Source organism: Sceloporus occidentalis, unplaced genomic scaffold (genome assembly GCF_023333645.1).
Source record: "Sceloporus occidentalis isolate IW3139 unplaced genomic scaffold, rSceOcc1.0.p SCAF_11, whole genome shotgun sequence".
NCBI lineage: Eukaryota > Metazoa > Chordata > Lepidosauria > Squamata > Phrynosomatidae > Sceloporus > Sceloporus occidentalis.
This window is the reverse complement of record NW_028316991.1, coordinates 16,165,229-16,182,636: the sequence shown is the minus strand read 5'-3', so window position 1 is coordinate 16,182,636 and position 17,408 is coordinate 16,165,229. Positions and strand designations below refer to the sequence as shown.

Below are 17,408 nucleotides of genomic sequence, written 5' to 3'. Positions count from 1 at the left end.
GTAAAAAACAAAACCCGCCGAAAGTAATCATCTGCAGGGGCCCTGCCGCTCCCCTATGTGTTGCTCAGCAGCGTCTCTTGCTCCGTCGAGGGGACGCAGGAACCCAGCAGAGTCACGTAAATGCGCGCCACCTCACATGACTCCGCTCCGTTCCTGTTCCCCTCGGCAGGTCAAGAGAAGTTCAAACAGACTGAGATCAATGCAGAGGGAGACAGCGCCCCTGTGTAAGTCTGCGAGCGGCACCAGAAGATCTGCAGTTCAGGTAAGGGTGGGGGAGGGTGAATGAGTATATGAATGAGGGAATGAATGTTTGTGATGAATGAATATGCATACAATAGCATGGATGTGTAAATAGTGGGGGCAGGACACGCGGTAGTCTGCCACGGACTGGCGAGCCGCACCTCGAAAAATGTAGTAATCTTTTTTACTAACATTTGCACATCCCATTAATATTTCATAAAAAAAATGATTTTCTTTATTTAGCAAGACCAATTTTCCAGATGGGCAATAACTGTCTAGTAAAGTGGCTTAGGGGCTGCCACCCTCCTGGTCCGGCCACCCTAGCCTAGGATTATCACTGGTTGGAAACTAGGTTTACAGGCCATTGTTGAGGTCTACCTAATCACAAGTACAAATATTGTATTATTTCTATGAAAGAGTAACCCATATCTGGCAGATGTGTCAAAAGCACAAAAACATACTAGATTAAGGCCTGTCTAACACAATGGGAAGGAGACATACAAAGCCAAGTTAAATTCGATGTTTGCCCCCCCCGCAGTTCACAGCTTCCAATTGTTTACAAGAAGAAAAATAGGATAAATACAAGAAGTAAATCACGTTGGCATAATCTACTAAATCAAATGGACTATGGGATTTATTCATTAAAATGTGAGGCATAGGCAAGGTGAAGTGAGATTAACTATGCATTGATGAATAATCACCAAAAATGAACAAACTACCAATAATGGTAGAGGTACATGCACTGTACATATATAAAGACCAAAACCTATTACAAGGAGAGCACGTAAGGAAAAAAGGTATATACAAAGTAAATCTTTATTAAACACTATGATTTAAATACATATAAAAAAATATATATAAAAAAAAAAGCATCTCGGCACCAAGACACATATAGGAAGGTACATATGAACAGAGGCACAAGACTACAGGAACTAGGATGGAAATACGTATGTATATGAAGGCACAAATAATAAACACAAGGATGACCACAGCGATAAAGTAAAAAGGAACAAATGAAATAACATACAGCAATGGTGCCTCGGTGCTCAATAATTACTAACCAACTTAGAAACAAGGCTGAAAACAGCAAAAAGCCTGGTGATGAATGGTGCCAAGTCCAAACGTACCAACCCCAACGTACGTATCGCTGCAATGAGCTACGTATTTCCATCCTACTTCCTGTAGTCCTGTGCCCTTGTTCATTATGTACCTTCCTATATGTGTCTTGGTGCTGAGATGCTTTTTTTATTATATATATTTCTTTATATGTATTTAAATCATATTGTTTAATAAAGATTTACTTTGTATATACCTTTTTTCCTTACGTGCTCTCCTTGTAATAGGTTTTGGTGTTTATGTATTGATGAATTAGCACTGCAAAATGTATGGATCAATTATTGAGACCAAGAAATCTCGCCTATGCACTAGTTCATACACAGTTCTTCTTCCGAAGATCATACTGCTGATGTGGTAAAATGTATCATTTTACCTGTATTCCCCTACTGATCACTTTTTTAGTGAAGGTATACCAATATCATTTTTTTTATGTGAATTAGTACTACAAACTTTGTTTCTACACCTCTGTTATGTACAATATCACATTACATTCATACTGTGTCCAACTTGATATTCCATGGTCATTGTAACAGATCATTAACAGACTTATTGGGTCATAGTTAATATATAATGCACTTTTAATGTATTTAAAATAACAGAAAAAGTTTTTAAAAAAAATATATGCACAATATTTACATATTTGAGAAAAACACCTAATTAATTTTCAACATTTGCTTTTTGATGAGCTTTTAATGCTCACATATATAATATCTCGTGTTGTTTCTTTACATAGTTCCAAACTATACCAGACTTTTCAAATACTTAATAGAAATGAAAGAATGGCTTTATTTATTTATTTTTTCTGTTTAAATAAAATGGACTGTAATCAGTTGTCCAATCTGTCATTGGTATCTATGGATTTTTTTCAGATATAGTGTTTTTTTTCTGAAAAAAATAAATCAATACAATAAGCAACAAGTGATTTGTGATTCCATTTCCTTCAGCCTTGTGCACTCAAAATGTTCACGTCATGCTATTAAATGTCAACTAAAATGTTTCACACAAGGCTGTACTGCACCACTAACCCTATCTCCTGTTGAGCATCCTGCTTCCAAACCAGCAAGCTGTAAGAAAACATCCCAATTAAAGCTCGGAGACAGCCATGCAATCAGCAGCAGAGTAGACCATCCTATACGTTAACGGTCATAGAAACGTGTTTGTAAGGCTAGATATACGGTGCCGATAATGGAACAAAGGCAAGATATTTGAAAGCATTCTTGTCTGAGCCCGTGTGCAATTTTCCAGTAGAGCGCTAAAGTTCACTATGTCTTAAGTTTGATTTAGAACATTCAGATAAAAAAAAATCTCCTAACTCTGTTAAGGTTACCTTGTATGTGGAACCTGGAAAATCAAATGGAACGGAATTCTCATATAGTTTTGTGTAAAACAAGCAGTGGGTCGAAAAATCAAAAGCATCCGCACTCTAAAGCTGATTGTAAAACAGAAAAATGTATAGCTTTCATACATTGAGTTCTTCTTAAAGCTGCGACAGAGACACTTGTCCTTTAATATAGGGTTTAAAATGCTATTCTATTAATCGTTACTACATCTTCCCAATAGCTGTATGTTAGCTGGCCCAAGCTGAACCGGACCCCTAGCTCATTTCATCAAGACAAGTGCAAGCTGAGCCGGACTGGGCCACTGCTGTCTGTCTGTCTTGACCAAACAATTAAGGTGCTGGAGATGTTTACACGGACTCAACATTCACCCCTTTTGCTGAGCCTTGTGCTCTACTCCAATATTACTAGACATTATATTTTCTTGTGTTTCTATCATCTTAAGAAATAATCTTTATCTAGATATATATATATATATAAAATAGTATATTACATATTCTGTCATTGTGCAAATCATTGAGCATTTCTGTAATAATATTCTTTTTATCTTATTGTTCATACTTTTACATTTGGCAGGCATGGTTTACAAACTACTGAAAGTAGAAAAGCAAAATATTCTCGCTTTTTACCCAATATAATTCATCAGTATTGTTAATGAATTAAGTTGGAACTAATGCAAAATGTGCTCTCTTTAAAAAAAAAAATAAAAAAAAATAAAATAAAAAGACCTTCATCTATGATTGTGTTACATTTAGTAGTACACCACTGGAACATGCTTGTAATGTAAAGTTTGCGTTATCTTTTACAGTTCTATGTCCGGCCAACGAGATGCGTCTGGATTCTACTGGTGTCATCTTGAGTCCAGGTTATCCCGATAGTTATCCAAACCTTCAGATGTGTGCGTGGACTATTAGTGTGGAAAAGGGATACAATATCACTTTGATTTTTGAATTCTTCCATACCGAAAAAGAGTATGACCTGCTGGAAGCTTTTGATGGTAAGAAATTTAAAAAATAAATAAATCAGAATTTGTTCTTTCTAATAGATGTTTTGCAGTGCATTGGGTGTTTTTTTTGTTTATATTTTGCATCAAATTCTAATTTGAAGCACTGATTTTTTTTTTTTTTTACAGGACCAAATAATCACTACCCACTGCTTATTTCATTAAGCGGAGATTATTCATCAACATTTAATATAACCAGCAGTGGGCATGAAGTTTTTATACGTTGGTCTGCTGATCATGGAACAAACAAGAGAGGATTCCGAATACGATATATAGGTCTGCCAATCATTCTTTCTAGAAATATATTCCATTGCATTAACATTTATAGCAGCAAAGTCACTACCTGGGAGCTTCCCAGGCCTGGTTACCTGGCTGATTATAATTACTGCTTATGAGATTTCTGTCTCAGCTGAAAATCACGTAGGCTGTCTGCCGCCAATGATAAAATTGAAATTGATGAAAAAGACAAAAATGAACATGGCTTTCTGACACATACAAAAAAATATATGCTTTTTGAATGTATGACAAAACCCTGTAGCATGGGGGCCATACATGTCATATTTAGGGGTCCTAAGCACAGTCCTCTAAGGCAATCAGAGTCGGGAATACCAGCTTGTAACAAAACAGCACTTTATTTTGAACTGCTCAAACTCCAAAATAAAATCATAAAAACAAAACCTAGCTCCCAATTGGAGCCCTCTCTAACTAAACTATGCTGGTCCAGACTGACCAGCCTAATCACCCACTAACTCAACCTCCCAGCCAGACCCAGCTACACCAGGGCTCAGGGATGGTCTTCTTCAGGGCCTCTCCTTACCCTGGGAGCTCAGGGAAATGTCCTCTTCCCCCTACAGTCTCCCTGAGTATCAGGCTCTAGGGGTTTTTAATGCCCAGCACCTGTGCCTGATGCCGGCCCCATAGGAATCCCGGACCGGATCCTGCAGACTTCTAGCCTTCTGGAAAAGCCGTCATGGATTTTCCACATAATGGGGGAACGGAGCATTGGCCCAACATGCTCTCCAATTGCTCCACCCCAGGGACCCATATTTACATTCTGGATAGCACCTGCACCCAAATGCCAAAATAAGCATCTCCCTGGGGTTTATACTGTCACAGTAGATATAGAATTGATGTGAGATAGCATGGCTACACTTTGTACAATTTAATGTTGGTATGTTAGAGTGACTTTTTTTGAATTAAGGATCAAAGTCTTTCTTATAGATTACCAATCAGACAAATCAATATATTACCATGAAAACTGTGTTGCTTATGATCCTAAATGCAGGAAAAAAGAAAACACATGAAAAATGTTAATGTTCTCTGTTTAATTTAAATGACAATAATTTGTGAAACAGCAAACAAAACAGCTGATGTAACCTATTCTCTTAAAAGCACTTACATAGATCCGTGTCTATGACCATGTCATTGTATGTGTTTTCCCAATAGAGGATATTTTTTTGAGCTTCTGCTACTTTATTAGAGAGCCAGTGGTCATTTATTTTCTCAGATATAGTCTCTTACGTCGTATACATATGCAGGAAAAGCAAATTATTTCAACCCGTGCTGCGGTTAATGTAGATCATTTGGACTAATATCGGCAGCACCTTTTTTAATGACACGTAACATAAATACGTGAAAATATTTTCAGGCACACAGGGCTTCTCTACAATATATAACATATGAAAGGGAGAAGAGGTGAAAAGGAAAAAAGAAAAAAAGGGAAAAGGATGAAAGTCAAAAATTGTAAGGGATCAGACTAATAGATTTAATGGCTTATCTAAGCAAGTAGGAGACTGGAACTAAAAGGGATCTCTTGTATTTCTTTATTTTTTTCTTGGACCTTGTGTTTCAAGTTGGAAACTTTCTGTTGCATAGAGTTCAAAGAATGACATACCATAGGGATTGGAGAATATTCACTTTACTGCACTTAGGCTAATCTCAAGTAGAACTGGAGCAAAATGAGAGAATAGAAAAAAAAAAAGGAAGACAAGAAAACCTAACAGATCAAAAGAAAATATCATATATAGAGGAAAAGTATTATATTTTGTTCTTGTTGTGTTACATATAAAATTGTTTATGAAACTGATTTAGTTATAAAATAGCTCCATTACAATTGCCATCCTCTATTGGCTGCAGTGTGGAGTGACAGGATATGACATCATACCTGGCGTGAAAGCACAAACCTGAGACGCCTCCATATGAGGTTACATTAGGCGGGTAGGCTGGCAGCTTCATGATGGCACCATCCTAGCCCTTGTCAGCCTAGTCCAAAATACACTCTTATGTAGACGGGTAACATTTACAGTGTGTTTTGTAAATCCATTCGTTAATCGGTATACAGGCAGATGTATCAGAGAGATGCACCGTTGGTTAAATAAATACTGTAAATATAATTCTATATGCTGGAGAATAGATTACTGTTATAAATGAATGTTGTAATAGTATATATGCATATGGCTTATGGCTATTTATCAGAATATAAGAAAAAATAAGAAATTATACAATTGTCGCTTCTTACAAGTAAAGGAACAGTCTACTACATGTTGGAGACTATTTGGTTAAATGAGGCGGAAGTCTTCTTTTCATATCCCAGTAACTAAATAATGCCTGCGCCCATTTGCATGCGGTAAAATGCAAAATGGCCGCCAGTATGAATTTAACATAAATTAAATCATATGTAACACCACAGTGATTTCAGTAATCCATACTATTACCAATCATGCAATTACATTTTGTGAAATGATGAAAAAATAGTATAAATCATGTTTAAAATTATGTGAAATAGGCTTTTGATTCTCATGTTCATAGATTTATTCTTATTCACAATTTGTAATTATAAGTTAGTACAAGAAAATTACTATGTGCACATTTAGATCATCATTATATACATCCGGATAACACATTATATAATTGACCTTCAGGAATTCATACTTTAGAACTAACGTGTTATAATTGTGAAGCCTTCTTTTATGCCACCCTTCTGTCACTCAAAATGTGAAATTATTTCTTTAGACATGGACATGTTCTACATGTATTTAATATAAAAGCAATATAAAAGCAGTTGCAATTGTTTTGTAAAAGTCATAAGGAGGGTACCAATTAACTAGCTTGACAAGGAGTACTGATTGTGATACATAATTGATTATTAATTGAACTTAATTGAGGTTTGAATCTGTGAACACCAGTTCTGTGAGTTGGTAGAAAATAGAGTTTTCAAGCAAGTTGAGCTAAATCTATTTACATTTGAAAATATATTTCTTTACCATTGCTAAAACACCTGTGTACACTTAAAAACTATAGAAGTCCTGCTATAGGTGCTTATTTTTTTGTTTGGTGTGCCTTGCTTTTATTCCGGTGGACAGAGACTACAGTTTGGTACAGGCACTGGCAGCGTCCATAAGTGCTATTGGATCCTTACTTTCAAGCAAGCAGTGATGATCACCCTGAGAAAGAGGCTTATAGCTTCTAAACTACATGCAGTTTTTTGGAAATTGTGCGATCATTGTTAAAATAACCTGGCTTCTTCTTCCCCCCAAAAAACATTAATGGTAGGCCTCTGCAAATGGGCCAAAAACGAATGAGACAAATTTCTCTCATGCTCTCTAAATGTTTCCCTACCTTTTCTGCCGACCACTTGTGCATCCACTTACACATCTTTATCTTTTCTCTTATACCTTCTCTTTTACATCTTCTCTTTATGCTCTTTTTATATCTGCGGACATAACCTGGTGCAAACTCATGCCAAAATGGGGCTGCTTCCGGTGATGTGCTCTCTCCCAATTGGAGAATCAGGGGAGAGGATGTCACCGGAAGCACTGCCATTTTGACAGAAGTTTGCGCTGGGTTATGTACGCAGAGATGTAGCTGATTGAAGATGAAAGATAGAACAGAGAGGATGAAGAACAAGAAGTAGCAGAAGTGGAAGCAGAAGAAGTGGTCGTCAGAGAAGGTTGGGAAACATTTAGAGAGCGTGACACAGTATGAGAGAATGTGAGCGAAAGAGCCCGTGAATTTCAGATGAAATTCTGAGCTTTTTCCTTGATTTTTGTCTGGTTCCTCAAGAGTCTGACCTTGTTTCCGTGTATGAATCACCAAATTTGCCAAATTCAGTAAAATTTGCAATTCATAAGATTTTGAATGTCCATGTCTAGATGGTATTTCAGAATGGCTTTAAAATAGTAATTTAAGCTTCAAATTTGCAGACGCATTTATCATGATTTGAAAGTCATCAAAAACACCTGATGGGTGTTCCAATTACAAATGGGTATGGCACCAAAGATTTAAATTTTTTCACCCAATAGACAAACTTGGCTCTTTTGTATTGCTTTACTGTGTTATTTTTTAAAATGAGCAAGCTGGAAATCATAGGATTTTTTAAATCTGACTCACTGAGCTCATATTGAACAATTCAAATACAACCTATTTCTAATTACTGCATTTTAAATTAATGCATACCCATGGAGAAAAAACAATATGTAAGTGTGTGAAAATGTCTTCACAGCATAGGGCTTTTCATTAATTCTTATAAGGGATAATCACAACTTATTCATAACCTTATGATCACAATTTATTCAAATTGTCCTAGAAATAATAAATTGTTCTCATTTTACAAACACAGAACTTTAACTAAAGCATACATACATGGTCCCCATGCATCAGTCTATATGTCATTAGTCAGCTAGTTATGTTAATAAACAAGGTTCCCAACTACTGAACTGCAGGGTGTGCCTACAGCTTGCTCATAGTATTACCATGCTACATTAATTGTGACTCCATAAAATGTATTTATTCTGTACGTAAGCTTTTTTCACATATGTCACACCACTGCATTGTCTAATTTATTTTCTTAGAAGACACTAATGAGAAGGACCTAAAGCCTTTCACATAAATGCACACATTGGCAAACCAATTAGCTAAGCTTCAGCTATTAGTCTACAGAAGCAAATAACGTTAGTTAACACACGTAATTGCAATATTTTGCCACCTATCTCAGCCCATACCCCAATACATAAATTGTTTACACTCTCATGGGACTATCTAAGAGGTTAAGTGTCTAACATCTAAAATGGTTGAAATGGGAAAATTTACATAGGAACATACATAGGAACTTGCTGTGACAATCTATCCTATCCCTTCCTAATCCAAGATCAGTGGATATGTGCACAATATTCCCTGAGATAGTGCCCTTACATCACTAATCACAGGTTAGAGGGGATCCACTATACTATTTTCTTTTTTTTTTGTAAAGTATATTGGCAGTTGAAGTATTTTAAGGGCTAGACAGGCTAGTGTATAATGGATCCCCTCTACCCTTTGATTAGTTGTGTCAGGGCACTATCTCAGGGAATATGGTGTACCTACCATTGGTAGGGTAAGGATTGGCACAACTAGTTTAGTGTGAGATCCTGTCATTTGGAGGCTATTTACAGAATGTTGAGATTAGGGTTTTATTTAAGGTTTTATTACTTCTTGAAATTATTTTAGTAATTTCATTGGAACCTGTTGTTTTCATACCTGGGAAGTCTCCAGGTCTGACTCGGAGTCTTTGGCTGAAGCACTGCTTTCCTGGGTCTCCAGGTTACTTTCCTTTTTTTCATACCCACTTCAATATATTTCCCGTCCACTTAAGGTTATATGGGGCTGACCCCCTATGTGCATCTATCCTCTGCCCATTCATGTCTAGCCATTCTCCTGTGCAAAGCCACTTCCTTAGGAGAGGGAGAGCTCTGGGTAGCCTGCCCCGTGAAGTGTCCCGGTATTCTCTCAGGGATTGGCCTAGTTAGTAATTCATCCCTATGGGGTCTGGCTGCTCTGCATTACTTGGGACTCTCTAGATTCAGGCATAGGCAGTGGTTGCATGCATATCACTTATACTGTGACCAACAAGTCAATTGTCTGTGTTATTAACTATAACTTCAGTGAAACACAAAGCAGCCCACAAGGGTGAACAGATGCCACACAACATTTATTACCCTCCACAAACAAAGGCGTTCATATTTGAATGTCTGGGGACCCCCCAAAAAGATTCATGCATGGGACTCACCTGCCACTCAGGCCTTGAAATAATTTACAAAAACATAGCCCTGCAAAAGTTAAAATAAGCTAGTTTATTAACTTATCTTTTAAATGTAGTATTACAATACACATTTAAAAAGATTTAAAACATTGTATGTAATGATTCAAATAAATAATACAGTTTAAAAGCCTCAAATTCCTTATTCTATATAGTAAGTGTTGTAGTTTCATTCTCAACAGTAATTTCACATGTTATTTTAGTATAGCTGTCTTGTATCTAATAATATTGTAGAACAGCTATGTGGTGTCTCTGCTGAATATCACAAGGGGTTACTCCAATTAAATGAGCTAAGAACTATTTCTAATGTGGACGTTTGTCTGTACAAGCCAACCATGAAGTGAATTAGATAGGTTTCTGGACTTTTTGAATAGTAAAGTATGGTTACCTTGGAGACCACGATCTTATGAAATTCTGTAGCTGAGCTAAAGCTAAAAAAAAAAGTAACAAGCAAACTTAATCTTGTTGTCTATAGAAAACTGCATTAAATGAACTTAATTATATGATTTTATTTTAGTATTAATATATATATATATATATATATATATATATATATCTCAAACCCTGATAGCTGAATACCATATATGTCACTTTTCAGGATCTTAAGCATGGTCCTCTAGGGCAATAAGGCTCAAGAACATCAATTTGTAGCAACTGATAAATTCATAAAAGAAAAGCTAGCTCTCAGTTGGACTACTCACTTTAGTTCCCTGCCAGACACAGCGAAGCCAGACTCTACAAACTTCCCCCAGACAAAACGCAACTCCAGACAGGTTTGTCACATCTGGCTTGGGGATCTACTTCAGGTCCTCTCCTTGCCCTGGGATCAAAGGGAAACTTCCTCTCTCTACAACAATCTCTCTGAATTGCCAGGCTCCAGGTTTTTTTTTTAATGCCCAGTACATGTGCCTGATGAAGGCTTCATCAATGTCCAGGACAGGATCCTGCAAACCCAATTTAGTCATCCAGTCTGCTAAAATACTGGAATTGGAGCATTGACCCACCCTGCTTTCCAAATGCTTCACCCCAGGGATCCATACACAAGATTTGCACATCAACTGTGCACAAAATATGCACAGAACCTCCCCAGGGCTGTACATTGTCACAATATATAAACAATTTATTTGTTACCATTTTCTATATGTTTAAAATTCTTGACTATTGGGGGCCATCTAATCTAACAAAAATAATAATCTGTTTGTGAATCAAATGATATTTGGTTTCCAGTATTAAGCATTGTTTCATAAATTATGTAATATTCACTAAGCTAGAACTTTTGTAGGCAAGTGAACATTTAAGTTCACTAGTTTAACCCTTTCAGTCCCCTTAGGAAATACCTGTACATCATTAAAACATGTAGGAAGAAGCCCATTAGGACATGCAAGTACGTCCTGAATTTGTTGCATTGACTTTGTTGCCACAAGCACCGGTACACCATCATTCAAGGGATGCCCGTTAATGAGATTGAGTATTCCTTTCCAGTACTTTCTGGACCCTGTTGGTCTCTTACATTGCTTACATTAAGGAAAAAAAAGAATATAAAGGAAATAAATGAAAACTGAATGAAATTAATTGAAGCATGGGCCAAAAAAAATTATCTTGGGTGTGACTGTAATTAAGAGATGTTGCTGAACATAAATTGGGTCATTGTTCAGCTGTGCCACTTACAGCATAGAACACAATTTAATCATTATTGCGAACATTTTGATTGTCATTTTATTAACTAGTATAGTTCATCTATTATCACTAATAATTATTATGCTTGATGTATTTCTATGATTTCAAAAGAAGGCCATATTTCTACTGAACAAAATGATGTGTAATTTAGTCAGGTTCATCAAATATAAAAAAGGGGAATCATGGTCTAACAATCATATGGTAAAAATGTTGAAAGCTCTTTTGAGAGTTCCAACAGTGTTATTGTAGACAATCACTGGCATTGGTTTTCATATTGTATTGTGAAATTGGTGAGCTGATCATGGAAGCTGTAAATTGCCATTTTGTTGAATAAACACAGTTCCCATAGAATATTCTTATACATCATTAGATTCAGGTTGCCCTTAAATGAAAAATAAATCAGATTAAATTACTGGTTGTGATCAATGTAGTATAGCTTTACAGATAAACTGTTGTGTATTATGTGAAGGTCATAGCAACTGTTGATTCAATTCCATGTCTTTTTGATATTCCAGCTCATTATTGCAGCACTCCGGAATCACCACCTCATGGCTTCATTGTAAGTCAAACAGGTGGACAACTGAATAGTATGGTTCGCTGGGCATGTGATCGAGGATTCAGGCTCATAGGAAAAGGCACGGCTGTGTGCAAAAAGACACCATATGGATACTATGCCTGGGATGCACCAGTACCAGCATGTCAAGGTAAAGATGGCCCAAATAACATTGTTCATGTGATCAGATAAAATCATCTTAACCAACTAGGAAGTGCAAGATAAAAATTTTTCCAGCATTAACAAAAACAATGCACAGAGCCAAGTACCCAAAAAATGCCAAAGAGATAAGTAAAGTAAGAACAAGTGAACATGTTCTCCTGTTACATGTACTACCAAAAATGTAGAATCTGAAACCGTTCCACCGTAGATCTTCTCTGGACTTGTTTCACTTTTTCCAAATCCTATATTTTAAAATCAAGAAAACTAAATGAAGCCTCGTTATTGTATTGGCAAAGTAACTAACAAATATATGTGTTGTAAACTTGATATCATGGTAGGAGCCGATGTAGCTTCTTGTTCTCATGGTTTACATCATTAATTACTCCTCTGCATTAAGTTCATTCTGTTTGATGGAGGTAGTAATAATAACTTTCGTATGGGGTAAAAAAAGGAGCAAAGAGAACTATTGGTAAGATGTGAAAGTGACAGAACCCCATTTTTTAACACAAGGCAATAAGGAAATGTTAGTTTTCAGATTCAAAATGAGATTTCTTATTGATCCAGAGGAATATGATTTGGACCAGACAGTTTAATAACATTCCATGTACAGACATATAAAGTGTATATATATAGCATTAACCTATTTTGTGCTTTATATAAATCAGCATCTGTCTTAAAATGAAAAATATAAACTGCCTGTTACATTGTTAGATACCGTATGACATTTCCTTAAGGTGTTTGTGCTCAATCTCGGAACAGGAATGATTACTACCTTTCCCTTATGAATAAATAAAATTCCAAATGTTCCACCTCACCTCAAGTCACCTACACGTCACTTCCTAAATTATAAAAACAAAAACTGGATGATGTTTGTCCTGTCCATGTTTCAGTTGAATTAAAAGGTTTCAAATCATCCGTTTTGTGTCTGCAGTACAAGCTGAGTAGAATAATAAAGGGATGGGGATGATTATTCTTTCTGTAAGAAAGTTTAAAGTTATTAAGGCATATTAAATCTCTGAATTAGATAATCTACATTTTCTTTCCAAAACAACAAAAAAAAAGCATTGCACAGATGGTACGTGTTGAACTGATATGTTCAGATGACATCTGGTATGATCGGTATCAAGAATGAATTACATTATCACAATGCATTCAATTGAACTTGTTTTGTTTGGCATTTCAAACAAAATGCTCTAGGAAAAATACATTTAAGTTAATCATATCAATTAAGCAGAATACTGGTTGATACAGTTCAAGAAGCTAGGGGCTACTGGTTGGCCACAATGTATGGTACTAGAGAAGGGGACTGAAAAGGGCAGTAAGTCTGTTAACCCCTTCGTGACAAAGGCTGATTCTATTTTTTGTACCCTTCGTGACAATGGCTGTTTTATCGTTTCTGCGGTGTTTGTGTTTAGCTGTAGTTTTCTCTTAACCCATTTACTAAACCCACACAAGTTATATATTGTTTTTTTCAGGACAAGAAGGGCTTTCTTCAGACACCATAATTTTTTTCATATGATGTAATTTCCTATAATAAAAATAATAAAATATGACGAAAAATTGAAAAAAAAACAAATTTTCTCACTTTTATTTGAAAAATCTTTTATTCATCATAAAAAACTACTGAAAAAACCTGCTAAATAGATTCTACTATTTGTCCCGAGTTTAGAAATACCCAATGTTTTTATGTTTTTTTGCTTTCTTCTACACGTTATGGGGCAATAAGTACAAGTAGCGTTTTGCTATTTCAAAACCATTTTTCTCTGAATCTGGTAATTCTGTCTCTATGTGGTATTTGGGGCATCTTTGAAGCCAGCAAATTAAATTTACCCCACCAAACCATATATTTTTGAAAACTAGACACCCCAGGGTATTTTAGATGCTGATAGTTTAACCCTTTCCATGCACAAATCCTACCACCAACCCTTGTCAAAGTTTGTGATAGTAATTGTTTTTGGTGTTTTTTTCACATACTTTGTACTTCAGGTGTGAAATTACAGCTCCTGGTATATGTTGCTGTCACACAACACCCCGATATGTGTTCAGCAACATCTCCTGAGTACATTGATACCCCACATGCATGGGTTTGTCAGATTGTTTGGGGGCAAAAGGGCCACATTTGGAACATGAGCAATTCAAATTCAGTAGGAATTTTACATCTGGGTAAAGAAAAATGCTTGTACCCAACTATCAGTAGGGACAGGTTACAAGAAAGCCTGGCCTATCTCCAAGAAGGGATTTGATCTAGCACCTTAAGTGGTCCCTCATGCCACGGAATGGACACAGGGTTCACTTGACAGTGCAAATAAAAACCCTTAAAAATGGAGGAGCAAATAAAAGCTAAAAAACTGTAAATGTAACAAAAAATAATAAAAAAAAAAATACAAAAATGGAGCAGGAACAAAAAAAAATCAAAAATGGGAAACTGTGTGATACAGCTTGAAGCAGTCACCGACACAGAGTGCAGGTTTTCCAGGGCAATCTGGACAGTAAAATGTGGTGTCCTTTCTTTGCCCCCTGCTGTAGCATACCCTGCATCTCTTTTGGGGATTCTGCTTCTTTGCTGTAGGGGGGATTTTAAAAATAAAATGGGTAGCCCCAATTCTGTTGGTTCCCATCACTACTTGGGGACCAGGTGCATCACGGTACAAGATACCTGAAATTACTTCGAGCTGAAACTGCAAAAAAGACAGCTTCAGCCCAGTGTCTGCTTTTTTGTGCAGCAAAAAAGCGTTATAGGTTGCAATTTGCATTAGGTAAATTGCAACCTTCTTGTACCAGGCCTTTGTCTTCCTCATAATGAGGTAGGGCTGTAGGAGTTGATCTGACAGATCAACTCCACCCATGTGCTTGTTATAGGCCCTGATGCACACTGGCTTTGTAGTGACCCCAGCTCTGCCACGGACAGAAACCTCCACGGTTCTTTCATCGTGGATGGTGCTCAGCATGCACACCTCTTTTCTGTCCCTGAACTTCAATGCCAAAAGCTCCTCTTGGCGTAGAGCTGAGGTCTCCCCCTTTCCTAGCCGGGTTCGTACCAGGTGTTGTGGGAAACCCAAGCGGTTCTTTTTTATAGTACCGCAAGCTACCGTATCGAAACAATACAGCAGCTTGAACAAAGGGACGCTTGTATAGAAGTTATCTACATACAAGTGGTAGCCTTTGTTCATAAGGGGGAATATTAGGTCCCAAACAATCTTGGCACTGGTGCCCAGATGGTCTGGGCAACCTGGAGGGTCAAGGTAGCTATCCTTACCCTCGTATACCCGGAAGGCATGAGTATATCCTGTCTCGCTCTCGCAGAGCTTATACACCTTCACTCCATACCTAGAGCGCTTGGAAGGAATATACTGCTTGAATCCCAACCTTCCTTTATATTTCATCAGGGATTCATCCACGCAGATATCCCTTCCAGGTGTATAAACCTCTGGAAACCTGGCAGCGAGATGGGTAATCAGGGGGCGGATTTTGTAGAGCCTATCAAACTGGGGGTGCTCCTTAGGGGGGCACAGGCTGTTGTCGCTAAAGTGCATGAAACGAAGAATCATTTCATACCTTTGCCTAGTTATAGTTTGGGCATAAATGGGGGTACTAAAGATGGGGCTGGTGCTCCAGTAGGAGCGGATGGAGGGCTTTTTTATAATGCCCATTAACATTGTGAGTGCCCAGAATTTAAGAAATTCTGGCACGTCAATGGGAGTCCATGGCTGTTTTGCCCAAAAAGAATTAGGGCTAGCAGCACGGTACTGCTGGGCATAAATGTTTGTTTGTGTGACAATGTCTCCCAAGACATCGTCTCCCAAAAAAACCTGCACAAATTGCAGTGGAGTGAATCCTGTAACATCAATATTGATGCCAGGAATTCCAGAAAAAGGAGGGATAGCTGGCTTGTACCTATTAGGCGCTACCCATGCCTCTGGTGCACTGCCACGACTACGTGTGGCAGGCGTCCTAACAGCCACAGATACATCACTAGATGTATCTGTGAACTGACCAACGTCAAAATCTGACGCTGTATCAGTGGCCTCAGAATCTGTGGCCAAAAAGGCATACGCCTCCTCAGCCGTATACCGCTGCATGGTAACAATTGCAGCAAAAATAGTGGGGAAGGAAAGGGTTAATGGCTATAATAAAAACTAAAAAAAACCACTAAAAAAAGTAAAAAAAAATGTAAAAAAAAACAAAACCCCAAAAACAATTGCCACTATGCAAGATCACTGTTTATGCAGTGATCAATGGCAATGAAGGGGTTAATATTATATGGGTGGCTCTTATAAGAGCCTTTGGATCAATATATATATATTTTTTTATTAGAGAATACCTGAAATACCAGAAAACACACCGATCTGTCTCTCTCCCTCACTAGAAACAAGTGAAGGAGGGAGGCAGATCCAATACTGATCAAAGGCAATGTTTAGAAAACATTGCCTTTGATTTAGCAAATCATGATCACTCTTATGAGTGATCTGACCACTAGGGGTGTTATTCACTGGATGTCCATGACATCCAGCAACACCCCCCCCGATGATGACAGCAGGCTCCGCCCCCCGGCTTCATGGGCGCCGCCATCTTGAAACACCGCGTGTGTTTCGAAGACGCCGGCACCAGGAAGGTAAGTTGAGCATTTAGGAAGCGATCGCGAGTCGCTTCCTTTGCTAAACAGGTGTTGTAAAGATGCCTCGATACTGAGGCATCTTAGCAACACCAGCTAAGCAAAGGAAGCGACTCGCGATCGCTTCCTAAACCCGTTTTTCGGCGGCGGGTGCCGCCATGTTTGAAAGACTTGCAGTCTTTCAAACATGTTTTTTTATTTGCTCCTAGGAGCGATCGGGGGGGGCCGGGAATGTTTTTTTTGGTGTTGCTCAATGCCTCGATGTCGAGGCAATAGAGCAACACCGTTTGAGTGAAAAAATCGATCACGGATCGATTTTTTCACCCGTTTAAAGACGTGCCGGTCCTGGCACGTCAATTGTCATAATCGTCACGATTTTCGGTGACGTGCCCGGACCGGCAATTGTCATCAAGGGGTTAAAATGTATTTTGAATGTAGACACATTGTAATTGAAATGTAAATATTGCGAAGGGCAAAAGAAGGACAAGTGTTTTAGGGGGTGAGGTAAGAGGACGGCTTTATGAAGTCCTTTGATACCACTTTATGACCTATCGATGTAGTCATGTAGTTAGAATAAAAAATGTTATGACACCATTGTATGTATAAACCTATTTAGAACAATGTTATATACTCAA

At 37.6% G+C, this 17,408-nt stretch overlaps 1 protein-coding gene and 1 non-coding gene across 2 annotated transcripts in view; one reads left to right on the top strand and one right to left on the bottom strand.

Moving 5' to 3' along the window:
* The window catches only part of LOC149305636 (CUB and sushi domain-containing protein 3-like), a 403,051-nt gene that overhangs the window by 342,055 nt on the left and 43,588 nt on the right, over positions 1-17,408 (top strand). The window contains exons 49-51 of the mRNA XM_089477264.1: positions 3,502-3,690; positions 3,826-3,972; positions 11,962-12,150. Of these exons, the coding sequence (XP_089333390.1) occupies positions 3,502-3,690; positions 3,826-3,972; positions 11,962-12,150 (525 nt within the window). The remainder of the gene's footprint in view (positions 1-3,501; positions 3,691-3,825; positions 3,973-11,961; positions 12,151-17,408) is intronic.
* Positions 14,337-14,466, bottom strand: LOC149305637 (small nucleolar RNA SNORA35). Its single transcript, XR_016271761.1, has one exon. It is a non-coding gene; the product is annotated as a small nucleolar RNA SNORA35 (small nucleolar RNA).